Source organism: Symphalangus syndactylus, chromosome 9 (genome assembly GCF_028878055.3).
Source record: "Symphalangus syndactylus isolate Jambi chromosome 9, NHGRI_mSymSyn1-v2.1_pri, whole genome shotgun sequence".
NCBI lineage: Eukaryota > Metazoa > Chordata > Mammalia > Primates > Hylobatidae > Symphalangus > Symphalangus syndactylus.
This window is the reverse complement of record NC_072431.2, coordinates 30,984,649-31,008,946: the sequence shown is the minus strand read 5'-3', so window position 1 is coordinate 31,008,946 and position 24,298 is coordinate 30,984,649. Positions and strand designations below refer to the sequence as shown.

At 50.8% G+C, this 24,298-nt stretch overlaps 2 protein-coding genes across 5 annotated transcripts in view; both read right to left on the bottom strand.

Moving 5' to 3' along the window:
- Positions 1-9,617: 9,617 nt before the first annotated feature.
- Positions 9,618-11,582, bottom strand: CEBPE (CCAAT enhancer binding protein epsilon). The gene is made up of 2 exons (XM_055291827.1): positions 10,909-11,582; positions 9,618-10,135 (listed from the first exon to the last, which is right to left on the bottom strand). Exons 1-2 carry the CDS (start codon positions 11,416-11,418, stop codon positions 9,800-9,802), a joined length of 846 nt encoding a protein of 281 aa, XP_055147802.1. The 5' UTR covers positions 11,419-11,582; the 3' UTR covers positions 9,618-9,799.
- Positions 11,583-18,227: 6,645 nt separating this feature from the next.
- The window catches only part of SLC7A8 (solute carrier family 7 member 8), a 59,243-nt gene continuing 53,172 nt past the window's right edge, over positions 18,228-24,298 (bottom strand). For all 4 annotated transcript variants that reach the window (XM_055291813.2, XM_055291814.1, XM_055291816.2 and 1 more), the window contains 3 exons: positions 22,566-22,715; positions 20,944-21,121; positions 18,228-20,272 (listed from right to left, as the gene is read on the bottom strand). In XM_055291813.2, coding sequence (XP_055147788.1) covers positions 20,106-20,272; positions 20,944-21,121; positions 22,566-22,715 — 495 coding nt within the window. In that variant the 3' untranslated portion in view covers positions 18,228-20,105. The remainder of the gene's footprint in view (positions 20,273-20,943; positions 21,122-22,565; positions 22,716-24,298) is intronic.

The window sequence follows — 24,298 nt, the reverse complement described above, 5'->3', positions numbered from 1 at the left end:
ATGCTGAACTGAAGAAGAAGCCTCAAGGTCTCTGACCATCTTGCCTTACCCCCATACACACACACCAACACCCCTCATCTCTCCCAAAGCACAGGCCCTATCTGCCTAAGATCCAGACTCAACAAGTAAAGCAGTTTTTTTCTTCTTCCCCTAAGACCAAGAATGTAACCACACCTGAACAGGCCTTTTCACTGTTAGAACTGTTTACAAGTTAATCTCTGTTCCCAGATCCATTCATTCTCCTTAGTAATCATTTATTGCCCCTCAACAGAATTCCTGTTTTTCACCCCTCCTATAACCTGTTTTGCTAGGATCCAAGGCACCATTCTTCCTGTAACCTCAAGATGATATATAAGCTGTACTTTATGGGAGTGGGGTTAGGTCTTCATTCTGAAGGTTCTCATATGTACATGTTAAATAAATGTGTATGCCTCTGGAGAATCGCTTGAACCCGGGAGGCGGAGGTTGCAGTGAGCCAAGATGGCGCCATTGCACTCCAGCCTGGGCAACAAGAGCAAAACTCCGTCTCTAAATAAATAAATAAATAAATGTGTATGCCTTTTCTCCTATTACTCAATCTGCCTCATGTCTGATTTTTCAGTGACCCTCCAGGGGCCCAGGGTCTTGGCTTTCACACACCCAAACTCTGGAGGCAAACACACTCTGCCACTTTTTATCTATAGAAATGTATATGTAACTTTGACCAAGTGCCCCAGTTTTCCCATCTGTAAAATAGGGGTGACTGTACTTTTGGAGTTGTTGAGAAGTAAGTGAATATTTATAAAGCACTGAGAACAGTGTGTGGTTTATGGTAAATACTAAATAAAAAAATACGTATTATACACAGTGGCTCATGCTTGCAATCCCAGCACTTTGGGAGGCTGAGGTGGGATGATCACTTGAGTCCAGGAGTTTGAGGCCATCCTGGGCAACATAGGGAGACCCCCATCTCTTAAAAAAAAAGAAAAAAGAAAAAAGAATACATATTATACACACTGTCAATGCAGAGGAGAACTGTTCTTTTATTATTTACTTAGATTTATTATTATACTATTTTTTTTTTTGAGACATGGTCTTGCTCTGTCCCCAAGCTGGAGTGCAGTAGCGCAATCACAGTTCACTGCAGCCACAACCTCCTGGGCTCAAGCAGTCCTCCCACCCCAGCCTCCCGAGTAGCTGGGACTGTAGGTGCGCACCATAGTGACCAGCTAATTTTTGTATTTTTTGTAGAGACAGGGTTTCACCATGTTGCCCAGGCTGGTCTTGAACTCCTGAGCTCAAGTGATCTGCCCACCTTAGCCTCCCAAAGTGTTGCGATCACAGGCGTGAGCCACCATGCCTGGCATATTTTAAAAATTTATTTTTATTTTCATTTATTTTTGATATAGGGTCTTGCTCTGTGACCCTGGCTGGAATTCAGTGGCATGATCATAGCTCACTGTAGTCTCGAACTCCTGGCTCAAGCCCTCCTCCTACCTCAGCCTCCTGCAGGTGTGTGCCGCCATGCCTGGCTAATTTTTAAATTTTTTGTAGAGACAGGGTCTTGCTGTGTTTCCCACGCTGGTCTCAAACTCTTGGCCTGAAGTGATCCCCCAAAGCACTGGGATTACAGATATGAGCCACCACAGCTGGCCTGTTTTTTTATTATCACCATGTGTACAAATCTTCTTTTTTTTTTGAGACAGAGTCTCGCTGTGTCGCCCAGGCTGGAGTGCAGTGGCGCGATCATGTGTACAAATCTTTAGAAGACTGTTGTTTTTTCCCTAAGGCAAATCTAGTCTTTTTCTCTAAGTGTCTGAAGTCTTTTTTCCCCCAGATTTCTTAGGTTTTTCTGGCCTAAGTCTGCAGCTCCTAATGCTCTGCTGCTCCCCTGTGGCCATACTGAGACAGGGTGTGCTCTGGCCACGGTATGGGCTGATCTTAACTTCAAACTTCATGCATTTTAATAAATCCTTCCTGTCTTTTTAAAATTTAGATTTTTAATTTTTTGAGACAGGGTCTCACTTTGTCACCCATGCTGCTGTGCAGTGGTGTGATCATGGCTCACTGCAGCCTCAACCTGGGCTCAAGCGATTCTCCTGCCTCAGTCTCCCAAGTAACTAGGACCACAGGTACATGCCACTATGCCCAGCTAATTTTTAGTCTTTCTTCTCTTTACACTGCAAATTCTTCTTCATCTTTCAAGATCCAACCCAGAGGTTATCTGCTGGCTGAGACTTCTTTGCTCCCCCAGGTGGAGATAGTTCTCAAATCTTCTGTACTCCAACAGCATCCCTTTCACGTCTTTGAAGGAGCTCTCTCATTATGTTATCCTGACATTTATTTTTGTATTTTTTTCCCTGCTAGATGGTGGGCAGGGGCTGAGTCTTATTTGTCTCTGCCTCTGTAAAGAGGTATGAAGTAGTTGCAGGGCAGTAATGGAGGTAAGAAGATGAAGATGAAGAAGGAGGAAGGAGCAAGGAGGTAGGGAAAGAGTGAGAATAATAATCATTTTATGGGGCACAGCTTTGTGCCTACATGTTGTTCTAAGCACTTTATTTTATTGATTGAATGATTGATTGATTGAGACAGAGTCTTGCTCTGTCACCCAGGCTGGAGTGCAGTGGCATGATCCCGGCTCACTGCAACCTCTGCCTTCTGAATTCAAGTGATTCTCCAGCCTCAGCCCCCCAAGTAGCTGGGATTACAGGCATATGCCACCACACCTGGCTAATTTTAGTATTTTTAGTAGAGATGGGATTTTGCCATATTGCTCGGGCTCAAACTCCTGAGCTCAAAGTGATCCACCTGCCTTGTCCCTCCAAAGTGTTGGGATTACAGGCGTGAGCCACCATGCCCAGCCCAAGCGCTTTATACTCATATAGTTCTTTCAGCCAGCTCATGAGGTAGACATTATTATTATCCCAATTTTCCAGTCAAGGCACAGCAAAATTAGGCAATGTACATAGGTGGTAAGTGGCGGTATAGGAGTTGAACCGACATAGTTAGGCACCTGAGCACGCGCTTGAACCCACTGTGTAATCCTGCTTCTCCAGTGTGTAGTGATGAGAGGAAGAGGGTGAGGAGAAAAGGTGATGAGGAGAGAATGGGGATAAGGAGAGAGGATGGAAAGATAAGAGAGGATGAGGTTAGACAAGAGAACAGAAGTTAGGATGGGATGAAGAAGAGAAAAAGGGTGTGGTAGTAGGAAATTAGGGATAAGGAGAGAGGATGTTGATGAGGAACTGGGTGGAGATGAGAGAAATGTGGACTGTGGAGAGAGGCTGGTAGGAGGAGAGCTGTCATCCAGGTGGGGTCATCATTCATATGGATGCTCCCCCTGGCAGGCTGGCCTCTCGGCTCCCTCACCCTCTGTCTCTAACAGTCTCCTCCATTCCTCCTAGTGAGCCTCTCCCAGGGCCATACCCAGAGCCTTATCACCACCAGAAACTGCAGCACCTATGAAATAACGGAATCAAACATCCCACGCTGATAGAATCTGCTTTCCTTATGGTGGTTTGCTCAAGCTGGCTCCCAGCAGCTGTTCTATTAAGCTCATGAGGAACCACAGCCCTTCCCATCTTCACATCTCACCTTCTCTGCCTTAGGTTCCAGGCTCACCACTGCAATCCCCTTTTGTTAATGCCTTCAGCTCCTCTCCCCTGTCTGTCCTTTCCATCTCATCTCCCTGGTTAAGTCTCAACTCTAGATGGACCTGACATTTGTCTTCTCCACACTTGCTCTCAAGCATCTAAGGACCACTGGACAGAATCATCCCAGAGGACATGTCACTCTAAAGTGGTCATCATCAACTTCAGTTGGGCGCTCTCAAGTCAGAAATCTCAGCAATGAGCTCCCTCTTCTACCCTCACCAACTAGGATTTTATACTTTCTTCCTTCTTTTTCTTTTTTTTTTTTGAGACGGAGTCTCACTCTATCGCCCATGCTGGAGTGCAGTGGCTCAATCTCGGCTCACTGCAAGCTCTGCCTCCTGGGTTCACACCATTCTCCTGCCTCAGCCTCCTGAGTAGCTGGGACTACAGGTGCCCGCCACCACGCCCAGCTAATTTTCTGTATTTCTAGTACAGACGGGGTTTCACCGTGTTAGCCAGGATGGTCTCGATCCCTGACCTTGTGATCTGTCCGCCTTGGCCTCCCAAAGTGCCGGGATTACAGGCGTGAGCCACCGCGCCCGGCCGGATTTTATACTTTCAAACCTCCAGCCTCCCCTCCTGCTCAGTGACTTTTGGTTATCTCTTCTTTCATGGTGAAAATAAAAGCCATAAGATAGGAACAGCCCCAGCCTGCTACAAACCTATTTGTATTTGATTCTGTTGCCATCTCCTCTGTTTCTTGTTAAAAAAGAGGAGATGTCTTCTTCCCTTGGAAGGCCGGTTCTCCCTCTGATGCTCTGAATCCCATCTAAGGGAGCTTCTGGCCTCAGCTTCTTCAAGCCTCTCTGCTTCCTCCCAGCATGTTGCCCTGCACCCCCAGCCTTCAGTCAGTGAATGAGAAGGACCTGCTTGGGAACCTTTGCGTATACTTTTCTTTCTGTTGGGACCCCCACTTTTTGCCAGATGAATTCCTACTCCCATTTAGATATCTGCCAACATGTTACCCCTTCAAAGAAGCCTTTCCTGACCCTCACATTTGAATCAGGCACTCATGTTAATATTGGCCATCAGTCACTCTTTTACTTTTGCTAGATGACGCTGCCCACGATTTGTTTGTGGTCTTATGTTTGTCACTCTCACTAATCCATAAACCCCCAAAGGATAGGGACTGTTCTCCTTATGTGTCCCGTAGCTTCTATAACAAAGTGCTTGGCTTCAAGTAGGTGTTCAGTATGTATTTCTTGAGTAAATGAATGTGGTGAGAAGGCAGGAGGGAGGTGAGGGATGGAAGCGTGAGGATAGAAGATAGAAGGTGAGTAGATGGAGAGTGAGGAGAGGATGGTAATGAGGACAGTATGCAAAGGTGAGGCTGGGGATGGAGGGGAGAAGGGGTGAGGGGAGGACCAAGGAGAAGGGGTCTTTGCACTGGACCTGTGTAATGCTTCCAGACCCTGAGTGGGCTCCCAGGAACTCTATTTCTTGGGACCATGCTGCCTGTGAGGCTTGAAGGCAGGGCTGGAGGGAGGAGCTAGGCTTTATCTCAGGGTGCAGTCCTAACCTCAGATGGTGACAGAGCTGCAGCCAGCAGGGGTTTTGCAAACCGTCCCGATTGCAGCAGGCCAGCAGTCTCGCTGGGGACGAGCGGGTGGGGCCTGAGCTTATCTCCTGAGTACAGTCCTAACCTCAGATGGTGACAAAGCGGGAGCTAGAAGGCGTTTTGCAAACCGTCCCGATTGCAGCAAGGTTGGATAGCCTGGCCAGGGGTGACAGTGCTAGGTGTGTGTGGGCGGCAGAGGGTGGGGGGGCAATAGGGGTTTGGACAGTTTAGGACTCCAGGGTGACGTTTAGCTCATGGGGTGTAGGGGATAGACCCATTCTATGTGTGGCTTGCCTCTACCTACCCCCAGAGCCCTGTTTCTTCTAAAAGGGAAGCAAATCTAAGGGAAAAATATAGTCTGTCCCTGGACCTAAAATAAATAAATAAATAAATAAATAAATAAATAAATAAATAAATAATAGAAGAGAAGCAAGAGGCTACAGCTCTGTGGTGGGTCTTTCCCTATCAAGAAGCCTGCCCCTTCCCAGGCCCTGGGACCTTTCCACTGCTCTCTGAAGTCAGAATTGATGGCCATTTTGATAAAGTTAAATTGTAGCCATTTTCCTCTGAAAACCCCCACCCTCTCCCCTTGGGGAGAATTTCTCATGTGCCACTGAGGTTTTCTGAGGCTAGGCCAGGCCTGCTTATGGAAGCAGCTAACAGAGGCCAGCCAGGGGTTCTGTCCAGCTTGGGCCACTCCCATTTTGGAGCGGCCCATGCTGAGTCGAGAGGAGGGGTCTGCCTGCGGGGGGGCTGGTAAGGGTGATGGGAAGTGACTGGCCTGTCCGAGAGGAGGCGCACAGGCCCTCAGCCAGCCCTGCCTATTGTTGCCTCAGCGTCTCCTGAACAGCCCCCTTCATCCCATAGTCCCCTCACTGGCTTGGAGCAGGGTAGGGGGTGGAGGTGAAGAGGCCCCTTTCCACCCACAACCCCAACCGGGATCTTGCAACACTGGGATGGGGGCCCTGGGGGCCCAGGCATGTGGCAATCTGTGTAGAGGGGTGGGGAGGTGTGCACCAAGCAGGGGGGGTGGGGACAGCTTTCACAAGCCACTGCCGCCACTGACTGACCTTGGCAGACTCACCTTGGGCAGCTTCCTCCCTCTGCAGTGTCTCCCACAATCTGCCTTCTCCTCTGCAGCTTCCCTGTGGCTTAAGATCCTGTCTCTCAGCTCAGGAGTCTCATTCTGCTCCCCAGTTCTGCTCCAGAAAGAAAAGTGGGCCTGAGCTGTGGACGCTGAAGCCATAGGACTGCATGTGTGTGCTGTTTGGACCTTGATTTGCTGGTTTTCAAACGTTATCAAGTCCCCGGTCCTGGTGCCTTTCCCCAGGCAGCGTTTGTCTAACTGCCCTTCCCTGGGCTCCTTTCTGTCATCTCCTTCCCCAGTGGGGACAACCTTACTATGGTGAAGGTGACAGGAGGACCAAGGGGCAGGGAAGCTGAATCCAGGGGCAGAGAGAACCCTGCTCTCCACCTCCCCCGGCTTCTTAGGCACCTCCTTGACAGAGGGAATGAAAATAGTCATTTGTAACCCCTGCAGCCCCATTCTGGAGGGAAGGTGCATCTTTTTCTTACTTATCCTCTCCTTCCTTCTTTCATTCAGCATCCACTCTTGGCTTCCTTTTTCTTGGTCACCTTAGGGCTTTTGCATTTACCCTTCCCTCTGTTCACCCTTACACTCAAAGACATACCTGCCTCCTTCTCAAAAATTTTCAAGTTTCAACTAAAATGTCACTTCCTCAGAGAGACCTTTCTTGGCCACCCCAGCTAAAATAGCCTCCCTACCTGTTGGTTTATTTGGTTTTCCCAATGGGCTATTCAAATGGAGTAAGCAGGAGAAGTTAATTAAAGTGCTTTATGAAGATGTGAACCAACAGTATCTGGGGAAAGCTCCTGGAGTGGTGAAGTCCCCTGGGCTAGCACAGCACAGGGGGCCTGAGGGCCAGGAATCCTTTGGGAGGGACTGTGGAGAGCGCCAGTCAGCAGGGGGCTCCCATCACTCTCCTCCTGCCAGTCTCACTCCCACCCCCTGGGAAGCTGGTTGATGTAGGGAGGCATCCACCTGGGGACTATGTAGGGTGATGAAGGGTGGAGAGGGTTCTGGAGGGGCAAAGGAAGACATTCAGCACACTTGTTGATTGACTTTTTCTTCCCACTCCTTCTGCTGAGAACTTGTCTCATTCCCAGAAAAGATACTCAACAAATACTTGTTGAATAAGTTACTTTGGCCAAAACCAGTTGAGGTCAGATTGAAAGCCTCCTTCAGGAAGCGTGCCCTCTGGCTCTGACTCATCCCCCTGGAATATGATCTGACACAAAGGATTGGGATGTGTTCAGCTGCTGCACGTCATGCTGGGATCACAGTGGGGAGACAGGGATGTGACTCCCCCAGACGGGGTGCCAGTCAGGAAGGCTCCACTAGGCATCGGCCCTGAGGACCTGACGGGGTGAGCAGGGGCCTGAGAGGGGAAGCAATTCAGAGCTGTGGGAACGAAGCCTGGGCTTGATGCTGAAGCAACCCAGGTCCCATCACCCAGAACCTTGAAAGTAAGTCAAGGGACAGTGGTCTTGAGCTGAAAGGAGGAAATCCGGAGGTTGAGTCATTTACCATGTTCTGTACAAACCCCCCTTATGCAACCTATCCCCCTGGGCTGAAAGGAAGGTGTGAGGATTCTCCCAGGTGCCCACAGAGACTGGTACCTCCCCACCTTCCGAACTCAGGAAGCTCCCATCAGTCCCTCCACTGAAGGTTCAGATCTGTCCCTCCAAACCAGACCTGGGGCATGGGCCTCCAGAACACAGAGGTGCCCGAGAGACACAGAGGCAAAGGCAGGAAAAGGACTGAGTCCTGGGCAAGGTAGACATGCCACACACGGATGCCCGTGGTGTGGGAGGGCTCTACTGCTGGAGAGTTGAAGAAGGGAGAGAGATCTGGGATGATCCAGACACCAACCAGTCTCTCGCCCTCTCAGAAAATTATTCCTTGATGTCTGACTCAGGCTTTCACAGCACTGGCCTAGGAGAGACTTTAACAAGCCCTTAATCTGTCCCTGGGTCCCTGACACTGTTGGGCACTGTTCTTTATTGAATGTGATTCATGTGACACTCGTACGGAGGATCTGTGAGCATGGAGTAGAGAGACAGGTACCACATATTGAGGCAGCAAAGGGACTCAGTGAGTGTCAGGAGAAGCCTCTTATCCCCTCTGGCCCTCAACTGCTTTATCTATAAAATGTGGCTCACCCTATCTTGCTGGTCTGAGGGCAGAGACCACCAGATGATCTCTTGAGGTCTCTCCCAGCACATCTTGAGATCTGTGATTTTATGGAGCTAATTTTGGTTCTGCCTCTAAACAATTGTGTGACTCCAGGTAAGTCCCTTCCCCTCTTTGCGGCCTGTTTTCTTACCTGCAAAATGAGTTTAGATGAGATCTCTGAGGTCCTTTCAGTTCCAGCAAAATGGAGGAATCAAATATGCTTATTACATGCAGAGTTTTCTTTTTCTATGAATATAACAACACTACAGAGTGGGTACAAATATTGCAACCATTTTGCAGATGAGGAAACTGAGGCACAGAGAGAAGTAATGGCTCAAGGCTCACAGCTAGTAAGTAGCAGAGTAAGATTCAAACTGAGGCTCTTAATTACCGTACCATTCTGTCTCTTAGGCTGTAGTCCAGTGCAAAAGAAAATGCTGCTTCGAATGATGGGTTTCCCTGGCACAGGCAGATTGTCATCCTCCTTCTCATTACCAGTGTTCTCATACACAAATCCGGTCTCCAGGTCTTTCCCAACTGATTCCTGTCCCATGCACTCAATTCTCAAGCTTTAGGGAACTGGAGCCTCAGGGATGAGGGACGAAGGATGGAAATGGATAGGTGGGAGCAGCGTGGGGAGGGTGTCCATCTGGTAGACTGAGGCTTTGGAACTGGAGAGAAGAGATGGTGGGTTGGATCAAGGGACCATAAATATGGCAGAGCCATCAGGAATTTTCCCATGGCCACCTGGGGCAGGAGCTCCCAGACCTATACCTCAAGGTGAGAGAGAGTGGGCCTGGGATCAGTAGGCCTGGGCATGAAGGACTGTGTGGTGCCGGGATCTCCCTACAAGCTGAAGATCTTTGTTAGCAGAGCATACAAAGGTGCTCCAGGTCCTGTGGGGGGCGGGGATGTGCCTTCAGCTCACCGAAGGGGGTGATGGGGATGTCAGGGAGAGAAGAGCAGAGTGACAGATACATGGCCTGGCTGTGTGGTATATTGGGGGTGGGCTGTGGACAGCATGTCTGTGTTTCCACATGTCCACTTGGTCATGGAAACAAGAGGTGCAGACCTAGCCACATGCATCCTCTGTCCCCAGGGTCCTCCATGACACACACACACACACACACACACACACACACACACACACACACAGCCAACAGTCCCAACACCCAGTCACAGTGCAACTTTATTCAGCCATATAATCGTTATGCTGGGTCCTGCCCTTCTTTGCCACCCCGGTTGCCATTTATCCATGGTCTATGTCTCAGGGTTCTAGGCCCCCAGCAGGATGGGGGTCCGCAGAGTTAGGCCGTGCCAGGGAGCCTGGTGCCTCCAGTCCACCAGCCAGGCTCAGCTGCAACCCCCCACGCCCTTGATGAGGTTGGCCGCCTCAGGAATCTGGCGGAAGAGGTTGCGGAGGGTGTCTAGCTCCTGGGTGAGCTGCTCCACGCGGCTGCGGAGGCGCTCATTCTCTGCCATGTACTCCAGCACCTTCTGCTGCGTCTCCAGAATGCGCCTCTTGGCCTTGTCCCGGCTCTTGCGCACGGCAATGTTGTTGCGCTCCCGCCTCAGCCGGTACTCAAGGCTGTCTTTGTTCACTGCCTTCTTGCCCTTGTGTAAGGGGCCAGCCGGGGAGGGCGCCTTCAGGAGGGGACTGCAGGGGGGTGCGGCAGTGGCCAAAGGGGCCTGGAGGGGAAGGCACGGAGAGACGGAGAGGTGAGGGCTGGCTAGGAGGCAGAGCAGAGGCGGGGCAGGAATCTCGGCAGCCAGGGCACACTTACTGCGTCAAAGGAATACAGGACTCAGAGCAAGCTCCTGTCTCTCAGGTCAAAACTATCATCGCTCTGCTTCTGGGAGATGGTGACCCAGATGCACAGGGTCCTCTGCTTGAGACCAAAACTCCCTTTCATGTTCTCACACTTTCTTTCTTTCTTTTTTTGTAAAGATGGAGCCTTGCTGTGTTGCCCAGGCTGGTCTCCAACCCCTGGCCTTAAGTGACCCTCCTGCTTCGGCCTCCCAAAGCGCTGGGATTACAGGCATGAGCCACGACACCCAGCCAATGTTCTCACACTTTCTGAGTACACTTTCCCTCAATCTGTCTTGAGTCTCCCGTTCTATGACCAGTAGACACTTCTTACAGAAGCAGGCGGCAGAGAAACAAGAGGAGGGGGCATGGTGAGCAGCAGGGGGCATGGTGAGCAGCAGGGAGGCTGGCGGGGGCCTGAGATCAAGTAGGTCAGCTTGCCACAGGGGCTTTGGGTGGGGATTCAGGGTGGGAATGAATTCACAGAGAAGGAAAGGGAGGTCATGGTGCGGTGTGAACACAGAGAACTGTGGGTTGGGTCCATTTCACAGAGCAACACCAAGCAGACTCAGCAGCATGAGCAGGGGCACAGGGTCCTGTCCACACCAGCCTCTCCAGCCCCGGGCAGGAGGGAGGAGGGCTGGCCTGCTCTTACCTTGAGAACGCGCAGAGGCTGGCCGGATGCTGCCAGAGTTGGGGGCAGGTGCATGGCTGTCTGCCCACAGTGTGCCACTTGGTACTGCAGGGGATTGTAGCTGCCTCGGCTGGCAGCTCGGCTGCCCTCTGGCCCCCGGGGCTCCTCCTTCACCGCCACAGCCCTGGGGTCGTAGCTCCCTGGGCTGCTGTAGATGCCAGGCCCCAGCGCCTTCCTGTCTGGGCCGAAGGTATGTGGAGGGTAGGCAAAGGGCCGAGGGTCAGGCGGCAAGTAGTGGGGGAAGGCAGGGGTTCCGGGGCCCTTGAGGCCTCTGGCCTCAGGCGCTGGCTTCACGGCAAAGAGATCGGAGAGAAGCTGCTCTTCCCCAGACTCGATGTAGGCGGAGAGGTCAATGGAGGCCTCATGCTCACACATGTCCCCTAGCTCCCCGGGCCCAGCTCGGCCCCCTGAGAACTCAAGTGGCTGCTGGCCACCCCGGGGCTCACACTCGTAGTAGGTCCCGTGGGACATGGCCGGCCCGCCCCCTCGGCTCCCCGCCCCCACCTGCTCTTGAGGCACCCCTTGGGGTGCTCCGGCTGCCCTCTCTCTACCTCCTCCTGACCTGGGCCTGCCCTCTCTCGATCTCCTGCCCTAGACCTGCCCTCTGCAGTCTCCTCTGTCACCCACTCCTGTGTGGCCTCTCTCCCCCCTCTGCTCTGCTTCCTTTTCCTTCCTCTGTAGTTAATGCCTCTCTTCTCTTCCCTTTTTTCCCCTCTCTCCCCTTGGGGTGACTCAGGGAGGGGCAGGACACACCCCAGAGGGAGAGATGTAAGCCTTAGAGAAAGGCGACTCCTGGCCTATTCAGCAGTTGGGGACACTCCTTGGTCAGGGACCAAGCCAGGGTTCTGGAGATGCCCGAAGCTGATGCTTCTGGGAATGCCTCTCCATTCCCTGCTGGGAGCCCAGGGGACTCCAAATCCTCGCAGAGGGCAACACCCCACTCTGGGCAACCTCCTCCCTCCAACTTTGAAAAAGTTCTATGCAGAATGAGGTTCCAAGTTAGAGTGAAGAGAGAAAGCCCTCTTCCAGTGCCGACCCTCAGTTGGGTCTCACCTCCTCCCTTGACACACCTTCCTCTGGCACTCCCCCGCTGCTGGGCTCCACCTACCCCCAAGATAAAGTTTCTTTTGTAGCCCCACCTCCCAGAGCATTCTCTGAGTGTAGGCCAGGGTTTGTTTTTTGAGGGGTCTAGGGAGTAGTGATAGGTCCTAGGAACAAGCTATACATGGGAGCCTGTGTGGTGCTCCAGAGTATGCTCATTTGCTAGGTTTTTGCACAGGGGCTGTGCAATAGCCCAAATATTAGTGCGTTTCCAGCCCTAGCTACCTCTAGCAGCCTGGTACAGTTCCTAACTCCCTGGGCTTGGCTGAAGCACCTGGTCAGGACTTGGGCCTTGCACCACAGGCCTAGGCAGGCTGCTGCCCTTGGAAGAGACAGCCATAATCCTCCAGTGGCTCCAGCACTTCTGTCTTCCAGCTGCTCTGTGCTGCAAGAGGCTCAGGCTGGTGCTTTGCCCCTCACCCTGGGCTTGAGGCTCTGCCTCTGGTTTCCTGTGCCCTGGGCTGCACGGCTTAGGAGCTTGCTGCAGCTCGTTTGCTGTCTTTCCTTTTGCATGGCCGCTCTCTGATCTCCAATGTGTGTCTCTTGGGTCTACTTCCTCTTGTGAGGTTTGAGAAGCCTCTTATGTCATCACCTCTTCCTGGGGCTCTGTTTTAGGGTCTCCAGGAGAAGCCCATGGCTCCCTCTCTGCAATTCTTGGTTCTGTGCTAGTTCTACTCTTCCCTTTTCTCTTTCCTTTGGGAACTCCCCACTACCTCCTTTCAGAGACACCTGCTCTGGTCCTGTTTTTACCTGTTGAATTTCATCTCCAAAAGGGATTGTAGGTCCAGTGGGGGGGAAAAAAAAGGACACATAGAAATGTTACTGGCTCATTTATGACCAGCAAGTGCTATGGGTGCCCCAGAGGGACCAGAAGTTTTTGGTAAGTTGGGCCAAACAAAGGCTGGTTCACTGTGAGTGGGCCACAGTGGGACAAATGCAGAGAGGATGTGTTGTTGCATTGAACATTCAAATTTTATTTTATTTTATTTTATTTATTTATTTTTTTTTGAGAGGGAGTCTCGCCCTGTCGCCCAGGCTGGAGTGCAGTGGCGCGATCTTGGCTCACTGCAACCTACTCCTCCCGGGTTCAAGCGATTCTCCTGCCCCAGCCTCCCAAGTAGCTGGGATTACAGACGTGCGCCTCCACGCCCGGCTAATTTTTACATTTTTAGTAGAGACGGGGTTTCACCATGTTGGTCAGGCTGGTCTCGAACTTCTGACCTTGTGATCTGCCCACCTCGGCCTCCCAAAGTGCTGGGATTACAAGCGTGAGCCACCGCGCCCAGCCTGAACATTAAAATTTTAAAAATGCATATTCTGGTTAGCATATTCCTTCCATCCTCCCTACCCCAACACCTACCCCAGATGCTCTCTCTGCATGACTTGAGACATGGCCAGATATACTTTATCTGAAAGCACAGTGACCTGGTGTGGGGAGATCTGCGTGCATCCCAGAGAAAGATGTCAGGAATTAGGGAGATTTCTCCATTTCAAAGCTGAGCTCTCAGTTTGGTGGCAGTGCTTCTGTTGACCACCAGGTGGCAATATTGGCCCCAATATTCCGGACTTGGAGGGCTGCTGTGGTCCGGACTCAGGTGGACAGCAGAGGGCAGCCTCTCATAGCGCTGGCTCTCCGCAAGCTCCTGCAGGGCATCTGGAAGGAGGAAGAGGAAACCTGGCTGGGATGGGGTCTTGCAGTGCAGTTCCAGGGAGAACGAGCAGCCTGCCAGTACTGGGTCCAGGGCCTTGTCTCCATGAGGAGACATTCTGTCCCCTCCCTTACTTTGAAATAGTGATAATGAATAGGCCTTGTGCTTTCTGATAAATTAATGCTTTTTCAATCCTTGAAACCTACACTTTTTTCATGCTCTTTCCCTGTGGGTTATGCAGGAAGGTAGGCAAGGCAGACAGTATTTTTATTCCTACTTTATAAACAAGGAAAACAAGGCTGAGAGGCTGAGCTGTTCAAGGTCATCCAAGGAGGATGCCTGGTTCATCTCTGGCTGAAGGGATGCGAAGGGGTTGCTATGTGACTCGGAGAACCTTCCTGGCCCTCATTTGGCCACCATGGGGAGGGGGAAGTCTGCATCTGTAGCTTTAGTGAACTGGGCACAAGAGGGCGTGGGAGGTATGCAAACAGAGCCTCAGGAAATGAGAAAGTCAGCAGCTTTAGCCATGGTGAGATAAATCTCTGCCCCGGCCTCCCCGGCTAGTGCTGACGTTGTTGGCACGCTGACCTCAGTGTTTCCCAGTAACAGGGGTTTGGCTGGGGTAGGCAGGGCTCTGGATGTCAGGGTAGGGTAGGGGGAGCTCTGGACAGGAAGGGGAGGTGGGGAGGGCAGTGCCAGTCAGCGGCTGGGGGATTCTTGCTCAGGAGAGGAAAGAAGCCCTCCCGGGTCAGCAGGATCATTTTTCCTTGGCCACTGCAGTTACTACCTGTTTGGATTAACTGAAATGATGCATGTTTGTTACCTTAGTGACTTTGTAACAGGCCTCCTTCCAGTGCCACCTCCTTGGTGAATCAAGACTTTCCCAGTAGGAAGGTAACTAAGCATGGCTGTGAAGTGTTAAGAGAGAACTGGGCTCAAATCTGGCCTCCGTCACTGACCAGCTCCATGACTCTGGGCAAGTTACTTAATCTTCCTTGCAAGGTGGCAGTAGTAATACCTCCTTCATAGGGTTGTTTAATTTAAACTGTGAATAACATAATGTATGTCATGCAACTGGTCTTGTAAATGTGAAGTCTCCTTCTTCTCTTCCTCTGACCTCTCATTGCAGTTTTATCTGCGTCTCCTAAACAGACACTACCTGCTGCTTGGTGTGGTGCGTCAGTTTGACGAACATTTTTGAGCACATAGGTACCAGGCACTGCATGGGGTCTGGGGATGTGTTGGGTTTAGCCCTCGCCAGTAGGGCTCACTGCCCAGCAGGAAGGCCCACAGGCAGTGGTTCCAACAAGGCATGGGTGGTCTGTAGAGCCAGGAAGTGCACACATATGTGTGCCATGCGTATCCTTGGCTTCACTCCCCCAGCAAACTATTTGCTCTTTGAGGGTAGGGTCAGTTACATCTTTTGGACCTCTTCAACTATGGTGACCATATTTCCTGAATTAAAATGAAGGACAGGGCCAGGTGCGGTGGCTCACGCCTGTAATCCCAGCACTTTGGGAGGCCGAGGCGGGTAAATCACGAGGTCAGGAGATCGAGACCATCCTGGCTAACATGGTGAAACCCTGTCTCTACTAAAAAAAAAAAAAAAAAAAAAAATACAAAAATTAGCTGGGCGTGGCGACACGTGCCTGCAGTCCCAGCTACTTGGGAGGCTGAGGCAGGAGAATCTCTTGAACCCGGGAGGCGGAGGTTGCAGTGAGCCAAGTTCGCGTCACTGCACTCCGGCCTGGCAACAAAGCTAGACTCCGTCTCAAAAAAAAATAAAATAAAATAAAGAAAGACAGGCAGGTTGACACATGTGGATATCCTTATGGAGACAATGGAAGAAAATATTTGAAGTCTGTGCTGACTTAGAAAAATCAGGAAAAAAATTTGCTATTTCCACAGCATATAGCAAAATCTTTGACAGAATGGTCACAAAAAGATTTGTTGTGTGACTACATTAATAAATGAATGCATAAGCAGCTACAATTTCAGTGACTTTCAAAATGTTCCCAAATTCCCTGAAGTCAGAGCATGTGAAACTCCTAGCATTAAAGTGACTGGCAGGGTTAAGACGGGAAATGGCCAGGTTAAAAGTAAATGTTCATTGCCCAGGAGGAGACCCACATTTGCCCATTTGACCAGGTTGAAAAGATCAGCAGGTGTCACAGAAAGAGAGGGTGCTCCTGAAGGACAAGTGCCTCCATGGAGTGAGAAGGGATGAGGGACAGGACATGCTCAAATGGGGCAATAGGGAGGAGCCTGGGGCAGTCCAGGGAAAAGAAAGGTGTGTGTGCTGGGGAAGAGGGGCTCCAAGGGCAGATGTGAGACTGGCTGCCTCTGCCTTTTGGGACAACCTAAAGTTGGAAGATTGAGGAACTGTTTGAGATTAAGTCCAACTCTCTCTCTTTCTCAAAATGCTAAGCAGGTGAGGTGACTTGCCCAAGGACACACAGCTGTTTAGTGGCCGGCCTCCCAGCTCAGCATCCCTGTTGAATGGTGAGCTTCCAGCCTGTCTGGAAGAATGACAGCCACAAAGCAGGAGTGTTGGTGTCAGGCCAGGACTGGGAGTGGCGGCATCTTGCCTGCCTGTGTCCTCACAGTGTGCCAGATGGTGAAGGGTGATGTCTTAACACCACTGCCCCTCCACCACCCCCTTCCCCCCGCCCTTGCCCTACATCTGCCAGCAGTGCTGGCTCTGGAATGGTACTGTCCCAGGACACACAGCCAGGAGGGCAGCCCATAAAGACAGGGACACAAAGCAAGGACTGGGGCTAATCCCATCAACTTCCTCTAGCAGTTAGCCCAAAACACCAGGAAGTATTTATACATACCTTAACGACTTTTTCCTTTTTCCCCTGTCCTAGTCCAGTGGTCCTCCTACTCTTCCTCCTAGAGCTAACTCTTCTTCTCAGGTGGCTCTGTCCAGCTGAGTGAACCTAGCCTTACTTCCCAGGCCCTCCCATCAAGCTCCTCAGACCCTGACTGTCTCCACAGACTCGGCTCAGGCTGTGCTGATGAGAGAAGCCTTTGCTGATCAGGCTTTGGGAGGACATCGCCTTTGCCTCCCTCAACTTGGCTGGGTGCCGTCTCTCCCTTGCCCGTGTTCCCACCCTGGGCAATGTTGAGTTCTTCCCAGTTAGTCTGCAGGCTTTCAGTACGGTGCACAGAGCAGGAACGTAGTAACACTTCATGACTCCAAGAAGGAATGAGAGAGTGCTGTTAAATAAAAAATTGCAGAAGGCCATGGTTTTGGATTAAGCTCCTGCCCTAGGCCCCACAGACCAGATTAAAAATCAAAATAGAATCACTCCCATCCTGGCTAACACAGTGAAACCCCATCTCTACTAAAAATACAAAAAATTAGCCGGGCGAGGTGGCGGGTGCCTGTAGTCCCAGCTACTCGGGAGGCTGAGGCAGGAGAATGGCGTGAACCCTGGGGGGCGGAACCCGCAGTGAGCCGAGATCGCGCCACTGCACTCCAGCCTGGGCGACAGCGAGACTCTGTCTCAAAAAAAAAAAAAAAAAAAATAGAATCACCCATGCTAAAGTTCCACATCACCAAATCTAAACTAAGTTGTTATCTGACCTTCCTAGAAATCAGAAGAGAGATGTAACAGCCAATTAAAACAGGCCAGTTTCAATATTCAATGGACATGATAATGAAGTTCCCTCTGCTTTAATCTTTACACAAAACAAGGTAGCCTGAAGGATCCTGATATGAACTAATCAGTTATTTTTCTATTGTTCTGTCTCCCTGTCCCCACCTTACAAGAAAAGTAAATTTGTTTTGTTTTTGAGACAGGGGCTTGCTCTTCCACCCAGGCTGGAGGGCAGTAGTGCGAGCATAGTTCACTGCAGCATCGACCTCCCAGGCTCAACCCATCCTCCTTTCGGCCTCAGCCTCCCAAGTAGCTGGGACTACAGGCACATACCACCATGCCCAGCTAATTTTATCTTTTGTAGAGACGAGGTCTTGCTATGTTGCCCAGGCTGGTCTCAAACTCCTGGGCTCAAGAGATCCTCCCTCCTGCACTCCAGCCTGGGTGAGAGAGCGAGACTCCATCTCAAAAAAAAAAAAAAAAAAAAAAGAGATCCTCCCTCCTCGGCCTCCCAAAGTGCTGGGATTACAGGAGTGAGCCACTGTGCCCAGCCAAGAAAAGCAACTTTGAAAAGTGACTAACCAGCTTTCTTCAGCCCTTCCCTGTCTGTAAAGCCAAACCTCTTCTGCTCAACTCATTGGAACATGTATTCTATTTTATGGAATGAAGCGTTGCCTGATTCTAGAATTACAGTAAACAATTGAGATCTGTAAATTCGTTGTACTTTTGTCTTTTGATGATGTTTTTGGTTCCGAATGAGAGTCAGTGGTTTGAATGCACTGGCACTGAGTCCCTAGGATAGCTAGAAGTTATAGAGAGCGAGAGGTTTTAGGAATGTCATTCTGGAAGGAACCTGGCAAGATCTCCTAAGAGGAAATGCCTGGTGACTCTGTCTCAAAAGGTTACTTAATTATCGACCACCAACTTCATTTCCGTTTTAAATTTTATTACATCAAAAGAAAAAAACCTCTCCACAAAACAAATCTCTAAAACCTACACCAAATGAAAGAAATTATCATCAAGGTTCTAACTCCACCCCCTAAAACAACCTTGCATTAAAAAAATCCAAAAGAAATAGAAATACCAGCTTCAAAAATATTTATCCAAAAAGTAAGGCATCAACTTTACAAAAAAATAATTGAAGGAGGGGAGGAAGTAGGAGGAATGAGAAAAGAGGGAACAAGAAGATGGTCTCCTGACCCTCCAGGGGCCAACCCCAGCCTGCCGGGCATCTACTCTGAAGGGGTCACAACTCAGACCAAACTTGGCATCTCACCAACTATGGGGCGGGCAAGCTGGGCGGGGAAGCTGGGAGACATCATCCAGGCCAGGAAGGGCTCCTGTATATTCCAGTTTAAGCAGACAGAATTCGGGGTGGGGGAGAGAATCCCGATTTGTGATAAAAGGATCCTAAGTCCTTAGTGCAGCAGGAGTGGCTGGGAAGGTTGCAGGGCCCACAGCACACTCCATGGCCTTCCTTTGAAGCCCAGGGAAAGGTCAGAGGCCGCCAGCCACAGAGAAGGGCCTTTTTTGAGGATCTCCAGAGTGGGCGCCCTGCTGCCACTGCCCTCTCACCCTGCCCCAAGACAGCATGACACTGAGACCTGAGAGGAGTGAGGGGCTATTGGAGTTGGGGACAGATGGGAAAGGAACTGGGCTTCAGCCAGTGCTCTCCTCAGTCTCCTAGGGCGTGGAATGGGCACCTCTAGGGAGGGGGAAAGCGCCCTTCCTCCCAGGGAAGGCATCTAATATCAGATCCGTCCTGAGGGTTAGAAATAGGGGATTATTTTTAGGCCAAGTTCTTGGATGGGAGGTGACTTAAGGCTGATCTGGCTCTGATCTCAGGCCTGAAGGGCTTGGGGATCCTTCATACCTCGTCCCAAGCCAAGGCCCAGAGAGGAGAAGTGCATGGTGGGGGCGGTGGTGCTGGCTGTGTGGGGGTGTGGTGGGAGTGGCTGCAGGGATAGCAGGGGACTGCTCCTTCCTGTGGTAGGGAGGTGGAGTTGCTGAGCGGCTTTGTCATTAGGAGAGAGATGCCCACTACCTTAAAAATCAGAAGCTTTTTGGCTTCTGGAAGCTTTGGCACCATGTTGGGGGCAGGATGCAGGAGGTAGGAGCAGGGCTGGGTTTCTGCAATCTGAGCCTTTCTCAATATGTTCCTCAACCGCCTGGCTTGGAGGTGGAGAGGCTGTTCTTCTCCTTGGTCCTTAGCTCTGGGAGTTGGCGTCCTGAGGAGAACCGAATTCTGGACAGGGAGCCCTGGCTGGGGTGGGTGCAGGTATGACGGGGAAGGGCAGGAAAGAGGGCAGAGGGAAGCATCCCCTTGGATTTTGGGTCCCTGGTGAACAGATAGGGTCTTGGGTCTCTCCAGCTGACCCCTTGATGGGGACAGAATTGCTTAAGCCTGTCCCCCCACAATGCAGCCCCTGTGGCCTCTCCTCTCTGAAGGGGCCTCCCTGGGAGGGAAGGCAGTAATGAGCTCCGGTTCCTGAAGAGGCAGCTGAGGGTGTGGCCCGGAGGGAGGTCCTGCGGGGCACCTTGGCATCTCCCCTCTCCTCCAGCAGCTGGGAGTGTGGGCAGCACTGGAGTGGGGCCTGGGACATGGACCCTGGGGTGAGAGGCTGGTTCTTTGGGTATGAATGTCAGTTTTTGTTTACAATTTCTCACCACCCACACCAAAGTCCTACCACTGCCCGACAAAAGCAGAGAGGGTGTGTGTGTACTCGCATGTGTTGGGGGGACCAAGGCAGGGAGGTAGGATAAAAGGGGGAGGAAGGAGGGAGTAGCCAGGGAATGGTGATCCTCAGGGCTGGGGCTGCCCCGCTACGTCCTTGTCCTTGGTGGGAGTGGGTTGGTACATGGGCTGCTGCTGCTCCTCCATGTCTTCATTAGTCTCCTCTGTCCCTAAGCCCCGCTCCACCTCGGGGTACACGACAACACACATCTTCTGGCTCGCCAGGGTTAGCAGCTCTGTGGGAAGAGATCACACAGAAACCAGGCCAATGCTGAGTATCCCACCAACCTGGCCAAGTGGCTCCAGCCCTTCCCGGCTCTCCTGCTCCAGGTTCTGCCTCTTCAGAGCAGTCAGTGCCTTGAAGAGAATCCTCGCCACCTGGTCTGCCTCCTGCATCTCCCGCTGGCTACTGTTTGCCTATGAAGGCCCCAGCCTTCCACCTTCCCTGTGCCCTCTAACCCCTAAGTCCAGGGTCTCCGCTGGTGTCCACCCAGCCTGGGGCAGCTCTCACAGGATGGCTGACAGGTTGCCTATTTTATTTTAAAATTTTTAATAATAGAAATGGGGTCTTGCTATGTTGACCGGGCTGGTCTCAAACTCCTGGGCTCAAGTGATCCTCTGTCTCAGCCTCCCAAAGTGCTGGGATTACAGGCATGAGCCACTGTGCCCAGCCCAGGTTGCCTATTCTTGCGGGTCTAAGGTCTGTGTGGAAATGCCAGCTGTTCTCCTCCCTCAGAGGTCTCTGGGAAAAGGTATCTGCTTCCCCTACTCTGGACTCTTCCAGGGCTCTGTGGACTGAGGAGAAGGCGAGCCTAGGTCTCCTGGCCTGGTGGCTCCCCACCCCATCACTGACCACTGCATTCCAGCCCAGGAGGCCCTGAAGCCAGCCAGAGCCTCCAACACTCACCAATGAAGTCACTGAAACACTTGGGCTTGTGTTGCCAGTAAACACCCAGGAAATAGACAGGCACTCCTGTCAGCATGATGGCCAGGCCAATGCCACACACCACTGGCTCTGACCACAGGCTGAAGACCAGCAGGAAGGCCCAGAACAGCAAGTAGATGATGGGGAACAGCAGGTTGATCTGTGGAGCAGAGGCATGAGGCATGTGAATTGTGTAGGCCCTGTGGCCCCCAGGACTAGGGACTGGGGTATTCTCTCTTCTTCACCCACAGAGAAACATCCTCAAGGGCAAAGGCTGGGCTTCCCTCAACTCTGTGGTCCCACACTCACCCCTGGTAGGGCAGGCGCTATATAAACAAACGTTGATGAACATGGTCGGTCAGACAGGAAGAGGATGGGTAGGAGCTAGGGAGGAGGCGATCCTCCTTGCCCATGTCCTCGCTCTTGGGTGTGATTAGACAAGGCCTCATCATGCATGCCATGTGCCCGTGGCAGCCAGAGAAGCCCATAGGGATGGAGAAGCTTGCTGGCATACAGGTGTGTCTGCTGAGGTCCTAGGGTGGAGGGGAGGTGTGGCAATGCACAAGGTGCAGGCAGGAAACGATTCGAGTCACTCAGGCTCCCTGGTCCTCGCCCACTTCTATGCAGGGCCCTTATGTGGGCACAATATGGCAAGTGTCAGCTCCTTATGGGCCACATGTGGGGAGTTCCTGAGAGTATCCTCTTCAGGGCTCCAGGCGCAGTCCTGATTCGGCTGCCTTTCTCTTCCTTGTCTTCCTCGCTGAGAAGGGATGTGTGTGGTGGGGACATGGGGTTATTCTACCTCCTCTTCCCTCTAGCAGATTTTCTAAGTGTGAGAGTAGAAAATGGCAGTAGAAATGCCAGTGAGGAACTGAGAGATTTGGAGAGCCTTTGATTTGTCAGCTGGAAGGATCTTCTAGAAGCATCTAGTCACTGTTTCTAGAATAGGATTGTTCAAATAGCTCTGGAGTACACTCTATTCTTCTAATTTGTCGGAGAACTCACAATGCTCTAGCATGTCCTGTTCTGAGCAATCCCTTTAATTCCTATCACAGAGTTATATCTTGTAGCAATATTAGGCTCACTGAGCGCCCTATATGTGTAGGGCTGTGGGAGTTTAAAAAGGGAGGATCATGGAAGCTTGCAGTAGACTGGAAAACTTCAAGAAAGAGGAGGTACTTGAGGCGCATTTGGAAAATGGTTAAAATGTGGATGGGCAGATGGGAGGAGGAAAGTCATTCTGGGATGGAGACATAGCACATAGTGAACCCAGCTATCTGGAGGGACAAGGAGGAAGTGTTGGGGAGATAAGAGAACCTTGAAAAGTCAGCTGGAGTTTCAGGCTTAGACTGGTAGGAAACAATGGATGAAAGTCACATTTGATCTGACTTATTCCCCAGCTGCAGTCTGCTCTGATCTCATCCCCAGTGGAGAATGGAAATGGTGGTCCCATTCACAAATGGCCCTTGCTTTCCAAAAGGGTCTGCTACCATCAGAGATGATGATGTGTGGTCAGCAGCTAAGAACAGAGGTGATTTAAAAATCTGAACTGCAGCTAGAACCATAGAGGAAGGGGAGGGGACCCCAAAGGGAGGTTCTCTCACCTTGATGGGGCGAGGGATATCAGGCTTCTTCCAGCGAAGGACTATCTGTCCAGCAACCGTGACCCCATAGAAGAGGTAGTTGATGAAGCCCACGTAGTTGATGAGTGTGTACATGTCGCTGGTGACCAGCATCAGCAGGGTGGAGATGCACTGGGAAAGTGGGAGGAGCTCATCAGTAATCCGAAAGATATTCAGAGACTGGTATTATAGATTAAGGGCTGTCCCCCAGCCTCCAGGCAGATGATGCCATTGTATAATGGATGTCTCGAAATGCAGACTTTAGAACCTCCCCTAGTAACCCAGAATGTTACAACATCTTTATTGCTAAGAAGTCCTTTCTTATTACAGGGGTGATGATCAAAATATTTAACCACTGGTATGGCACGGGCACTAGCCAATTAGAATGGATACTGGGCATAAGCAGCTAGACTGGCCACACTGGTATTACCTGGCTCTGTGTCAGCCCCAGTCTCATTTGTATGTCTCTGTTGGTTATAGCTAACTTCATTTTTTTTAATCCCTTAGGGAAGATTGTTAACAACAGATTAAGGCTTTATTCCTGCCCTCATCCTTTTCTCCTGGCTGAGTCATCTATTTTTCTTCCTTCCTTTTCTTTATTAATTTCAAAACTGGTTACATAGCACTTACTGTGTGCCAGGTCTCTATTTTTAGCATTTGACAAAGATTAACTCACTTAACCCTCATAACATCCCTATGAGGTTTTCTTGACAGAGTCTACTTTCCAACTTCAAAATCATCTCTGTGGCTCTCTCGGAACCATGCTCCTCCCCTCTGATAACTTATGAAGGTCAACAAAAGGTTCTGTTCTCTTGTGAGAACCGATGGTTAAAATAATCGAGACGATTTTAGTGGTTCTTGCTGCATCTGCCTTTTAGTCACACTACTGCACCAATAGCTCTAACTGGAAAAAACGAAACAAAAAAATGTGTGTGGCCCACTGGGAGTACTGTCTTCTCCAGCCACCTTCGACAACCAACCAGTCAAGATGACCTTCATCCTGCATCTGAACATTCTGAAATTGTACAGCAATGCTGTAAAATGCTCTTGGCTCCCAAGAGCTCTGTTACTCTGATTTCTAACTGCTTCGCCAGTGGACCAAAGTCATTTTTAGTGTTTTATTCAGGATCCAGAAGGAAAATAAAAATGACTCAAAAGACTCAATGGGGACAAGTCTTTGTTCCTTCTTATAGCTCTCTCTAAATGATTCTACTGTGGGGATATTTTACTCCCAACTCTTTCCTGTCCCAAGTTTCCTTTTCACAGTTTCCAGTTTATCAGTCTTCCTCTATTCTTTTTCTTATTTGGTGTACTGTTAACACTAACTTCATTTCAGTGATGTTTCCCAAGAGACTGGCAGGCTGCCCTGAAGCTTGATTGGGGGAGTGGGTGTTTGCAGGGACCAACCAGCCAGGAGCAGAGGCTAGTGCTGCAACCCTGTGGTAACAGGTGCGAGGAGAGCCAAGGGAGACGTATTTTTTTGAGGCTGTAGAATCCTGAGGCAGTCAGTTCAGTCTGACCCAAAAGGATGGGAGAATGGAAATAAGTCAGCCTGAGAGCCTTAGGTATTTCAAGACTCAGGATCTTTCCTTGCTATACTTCTTGATATTAACAAAGCTGATGAGTATCATTTGCCAGATCATCTAAGATCCAGTGAGACCTGGCAGCAGACTGCAAGGGTAACAGGGCTGTGTGTGAAAAGCATGAACTCCCAG